The sequence below is a fragment of the Macadamia integrifolia genome, chromosome 2 (assembly GCF_013358625.1).
Source record: "Macadamia integrifolia cultivar HAES 741 chromosome 2, SCU_Mint_v3, whole genome shotgun sequence".
Classification (NCBI taxonomy): domain Eukaryota; kingdom Viridiplantae; phylum Streptophyta; class Magnoliopsida; order Proteales; family Proteaceae; genus Macadamia; species Macadamia integrifolia.
The window spans coordinates 15,076,197-15,081,607 of NC_056558.1; the positions used below are offsets into that span (position 1 = coordinate 15,076,197).

At 40.6% G+C, this 5,411-nt stretch overlaps 1 protein-coding gene across 1 annotated transcript in view; it reads left to right on the plus strand.

The window, feature by feature from the left end:
- The first annotated feature begins 62 nt into the window (after positions 1 to 62).
- Positions 63 to 5,411, plus strand: part of LOC122072210 — a 6,764-nt gene continuing 1,415 nt past the window's right edge. The window contains exon 1 of the mRNA XM_042636784.1: positions 63 to 471. Within this exon, the coding sequence (XP_042492718.1) occupies positions 112 to 471 (360 nt within the window). The 5' untranslated portion in view covers positions 63 to 111. The remainder of the gene's footprint in view (positions 472 to 5,411) is intronic.

The following is a 5,411-nucleotide window of genomic DNA, read 5'->3' on the forward strand; positions in this document are numbered from 1 at the left end:
AAAAAAAAAAAAAAAAAAAAACAATTTGTGAGAAGAGGAAAGAAGCAAAATAAAAGCCGAGACAAATAAGTTCAAAATACAAAACTGAATATCCGAAGGTGCCCAAAAGAAATGGGTGCCTGCAAAGCATCCATTCTCAATCTTCTCTCCTCGACACTAACCCCTTCAACTCCTAAAACCCTCCAGCGAGCAAATCCTAATGGGGCCTTAAAAGATTTCACTGCTATTTCGTCAAGTAGGCGTTTGCTGCTCTTCTCTCTTCCCATCTCTTCCACTCTTCTTATCCTTCCCATTATAAATCAACCCGGCTCTTGCTCTGCTCTTCCCAACTTCGATCCAGTGAGCCCAGCTGAGAGAGATGCCAGCGTTGCCCTCTCTGAACGTGTCTCTAACGCGGTTGAATTGCTCGAGAAGGGGAAAGAGTTGCAGGCTCAGGGAGACTTCAATCATGCTCTGGAGTATTTTTCTCAGGTACCCACTTCTTAGTTTTCCTCGGGGTTTCTTTTTATTTTCTATTCTTTTGGCCCTCTGTTCTGCTCCCTAGAAAATTGGAATCTAATTTATGTGGTTTAATGGAGCTATTGTGCAATTTCAGTGAATAATTCTATGTCATGCAATAGATGGGGGTGTTTGGTAGTTGTTAACCTAAATCTGATTTTGAGATGTTAAACTGAGCTAAAAGGTTCCTTTTTTTTTTTTCTCGTTTATTATGTGAATCAAAAGTATACAATATAAATATCCAGAAGATCTTCTAGTGGAATTTAACTCCTGTGTGCTTTATTGAAGCGGGTGAAAAATGCATTCCGAGTATCCTTGATGAATCGGTTTAAATCTGGTGATCTTGGATGGAAATTTCTTATAAGATTGCCTCCTTCGCCTACTAGGCCTTATTAGTTAGCCCATGGCCGAGCTTACTATTGGAGTTGCTTGTTATAAACTGAGACCATTACTCACTTCAGGTAATGAGGGCATAGAGTTCAAAGACCTCATTCAATGGAAGTCCAATTGAATCTTCTTGTATTACTTTTTAGGGTGAGATTCCACTACCAGCAACAGAGAACTTGTGAAGGAGATTTTTAACGTATTAAACTACTCTTTCTAATGAGACCTCCATTAAACTTATGTGAAGTTATAGTAGGTTATGTGTATTTTTTTTTTTTGGGTAGAATGGGTTATGTGTAGTTACCATGAGTTTAGGGTTGTTATTGCTTGGAATTGGGAGATGTGTGAATTGTTATCATGAGTCATTTTGAGCTACTCAAACCGCTATGGTTGAGTCTTGTGAATGTTATTTAATGGAAGTCCTAAATAGTTGGGAAGGTAACTTGAAACCCGATACAACTCTGTCGTTGAGGAGGATGCCTCAGTACATCCAAACTTATTCTTATCTTCTTACAATCATTGCTTTATACGCACCGGCTTGGTATTAGAGCTATGGATCAACTGGTAGATAAAACTGGAAGGAGAGATGAGCAAGTGGAACAAAGGGCAGTGGAGAATTCTTTCTAAACTCGATGGCCAGCAACAAATATTCATCTTCTACAGTTCAATGTCGACTATGAAATAGGTGAGAACTTGTAAGCATCACTCCAAGTTTCGGGAGTTAAACCTTCCTTCCGACATCACCTCGACCAAATACTTATTAGAAGTCTGTGGCACCCAAGCTCGTAAAGCTTGACTTCCCTCACTTCAATGGGAACAAGGGCAATTTAGTTCAATTCCACCAAACTCCAAAAGAGGAATGAGTTTCTCTTGCCTCATTCCACCTCGAAGGAGATGCCTACGGGTTCAATTGTTCAAGCAAAGAGGTGAAGAATTGGCCTGGCCATTGTCTTTTGGAGGAGTGCATGCCCGATTTGGCCCCAACCAATTCCAAGGCTTCTTTGATGAATTGGCATAACTTCAACAATTGGGTAGCCTCCAAGACTATCAGTTGCACACTTGCACTTTGAAAAACAGTTAGCCAACGTAGGCTATCTTTCACCCAAATGCGAAATCAGTTTCTTTATAGATACTCTTAAGGTTGATGTTCTTTCTGGTCGACCAACAACTTTATTAGCCGCAATTGGGTTACCACGACTTTATTAATGCCCTCGCAACCTATTTGTCAAAAAAAAAAATTCTTCTTCCAAATGGAGAGCAAGTCAATCGTTCTTCAACCCTCCCTGTTCATTGATTGTCTTCTTCTAAAATACAAGATAGGCATTCAAAGGGGTTATGTTATAATTGTAATGAGAGATTTGTGCTAGGTCATCGTTCAAAAAATTTGTTCCTTATTGAAGGAGACGATGAAGATGACGAAGATGGAGATTATGATTTGCCCGTGGGGGACGCCCCAGTCGAAGAATAGGAGGTAGACAAAAGTTCCTTGCATGCTATCTACAGTTCCCGATCTCCAGAAACCATGTTTGCTAGGGGGAACATTGGCCATGTGCCAGTCCCATATTGGTGGATAATGGTAGTACCCATAATTTTATAAGCGAACAACTGGCAAGGAAGGTGGGGTTGTCTCAACGGTAGGAATTTGGTTTGAAGTGACAGTGGCTTTAGGTGATAAGGTGCCTAATGCTGGTAAGTGTTCTAACGTGCAAATCTTCAAGGAGTTCCTATTCAAGCATTTTTTTTTTTTTTAAATTTTGCTTCCTCTTCACAAATATGAGTAGTTCTTGGCGCCCAATGGCTAAGAACTCTTGGTCCTATTTTATGGGACTTTGCCAAGTTGTTCATGACTTTAAAATTGATGAAGAAGAAATAATCCTTAAGGGGATTGATCATTCTGCCAATAAATTAGTTGGTGGCCACCAAATTCAGTGTGAAGTTAGGAAGAGTCAAAAAGGAATGCCGGTACAATTGTATGCGATGGGGACTCCATTTCCACCAAATTCAGGTGAGGTTCCGCCCATAGAAATGCAAGAATTATTGGAAAAATTCCAAGATGTCTTTGAGAACTGAAGGGTTTACCACAACGTTCTCATGACTACAAGATTCCCTTAGTTCAAGGCAGCTGACCAGTCTACTCCAAGGCTTATCAGCATCCTCATTTCCAAAAGAGAGAAATTGAAAAATTGTAGCTGATTTGCTCAAGTCAAGGGTGACCCAACCCAATTGCAGCCCTTACTCTTCCCCAGTGATTTTAGGTAAGAAGCATGATGGGTCATGGCGTATGTGGTTCTCTTAACAAAATTACCATCAAGTATCAAGGACCGATTCCCTATTCCAATAAGTGATGAATTATTGGATGAGCTACATGGTGCAAGTGTGTTCTTGAAATTGGGTTTACATTTTGGCTACCATCAAATTCGAGTATCACAGGAAGACATGAAAAGGACCACTTTCCGAACACATCTTGGCCACTACAAGTTCCTTGTGATGCCATTTGGACTCACAAATGCTCCATCGACTTTTCAATCACTGATGAACAAGGTTTTTCAAGAATACTTGAGAAAATTCATTTTAGTTTTCTTTGATGATATTTTAGTTTACAGTTCATCTTGGGAGGAGCATATGCGCCAATATGTTAAAAAAATATTCTTTTTAGTGGACAAGGTTTGCAGTAGATGCCTTCCAAAAATTAAAGGAAGCAATGACTGAGGCCCTTGTACTAGCATTGCCAGATTTTTGAAACAATTTATTGTTGAATGTGATGCTAGTGGGTCAGGCATAGGGGCTGTGCTGAAGCAAGAAAGGCCGCTTGCATTTTTAGTTAAGCTTTGAAAGGGAAGAAACTTATTATGTCAACATACGAGAAAGTGATGTTGGCTCTAGTACTCTCTATTCAATGGTGGCATCCCTATCTTCTTGGATGGATCGAAGGAGTCTGCAAAACTCATGGGCAATGATTTTGTTGCTGAATACAAAAAGGGGCAAGAGAATGTGTGGCAGATACCTTGTCCAGACGTGATGAGAATAAGGAAGAAGGGATGATACGAAAGGAAATAAATTTACAAGAAATTTCGCATCCCATATCTGATTGGCTGGAGGCGGTTAAGGATGAGGTAGTCACAAATCCAATTCTTATGGAGTTAGTTCACCAAATTAAGGAGGGAGAATCGGTTGGACCTTGGGACTTCAAAGATGGACTTATCTAGTTTAAGGGGCGAATCTATCTTCACCAGGAAGTTGTAAGTCGTACATTAGAGATGTATTTAAAATGTTTTTTGTGGTGATCATCCCAAGGAGTGGAAGCAATGGCTTTCTTGGGCTGAATACTGCTATAATATCCGGTGGCATTCTTCCATCAAAACTACTCCATTTGAGATGGTTTATAGTTGACCTCCGCTAACTCTTCTTTTCTGCATTCCCGGTACTGCAGTGGTGCAGTTGGTGGAGCAATAATTGTTGGTTAGGGATGAAAGACTTAAAGAATTGTGTGGAATTTTGAAGTCATCACAGGAGTGCATGAAGAATGTGTATGACTGATGCCATCGTGAGGAGGACTTCATGGAAGGTGATCGGGTCTGTCTGAAACTCCACCATGTAGACAACTCTTAGTCTCATCCAGGCGAAATCACAAACTCTCTCTACATCTTTATGGGCCTTATCAGATTCTCTAAAAAATAGGTCTGTTGGCATTCAAGTTGGCCTTACGCAAGGACTTTCGCATACACCCAGTCAATTTTCCATGTTTCACTCTTGAAACAGAAAATTGGTGACAATGTTCAAGTTCAAATTCGTTTGCCAATGTTGCAAGATGAAATCCTGGTGCCCCATCCACAAGAAATTCTAGATGAACGACTGCACAAAAAAAGGAATGAGATCTTTATCCACTGGAGCGGACTCTCGCAGGTCGATGCTACTTGGGAAGTGCTTGAGGATATTCGACAACAATTCCCCAATTTTAGGCCTTGAGGACAAGCCTATTCTAAGGGGGAAAGGATGTTGCATGGAATGAGCTTGTGTCTTGTGTTGCATGGATGCATTCATGGGGGCAGGTGTGTGAGTTATAGTGGGTTACATTAGTTATTGTGTGGTTATGTGAAGTCATAATGGGTTACGCAAGTTACTGTGGGTTATGTGTAGTTACCATGAATTAAGTGGTGCTGTGCGTGGGATTAGGTGATGTATGAGTCGTTATTAAGAATCAGTGTGAGTTACTCAAACCTCTATGGTTAAGTCTTGTAAATGTTATTTAATGGAAGTCCTACATAATCAGGAAGGTAACTTGAAACCCGATACAACTCTGTTGTTGAGGACGCCTCAAGATGTCCAAACTGGTTCTTAGCTTCTTACAATCATTGCCATGGCTAACAAGGATAGGTACGTCAAGACCGAGAAGGAATTCTCCTTCATATGTACCAGAGGTCTCCACTATTGCTTTCCAAAAAAATTTGACATGCATACGCACAGAAACAGAAGGGTAGGTAACTCTTGACAGGGAACGGCCCAACTCCTTCCTCTGTTTCTCCTCCCTC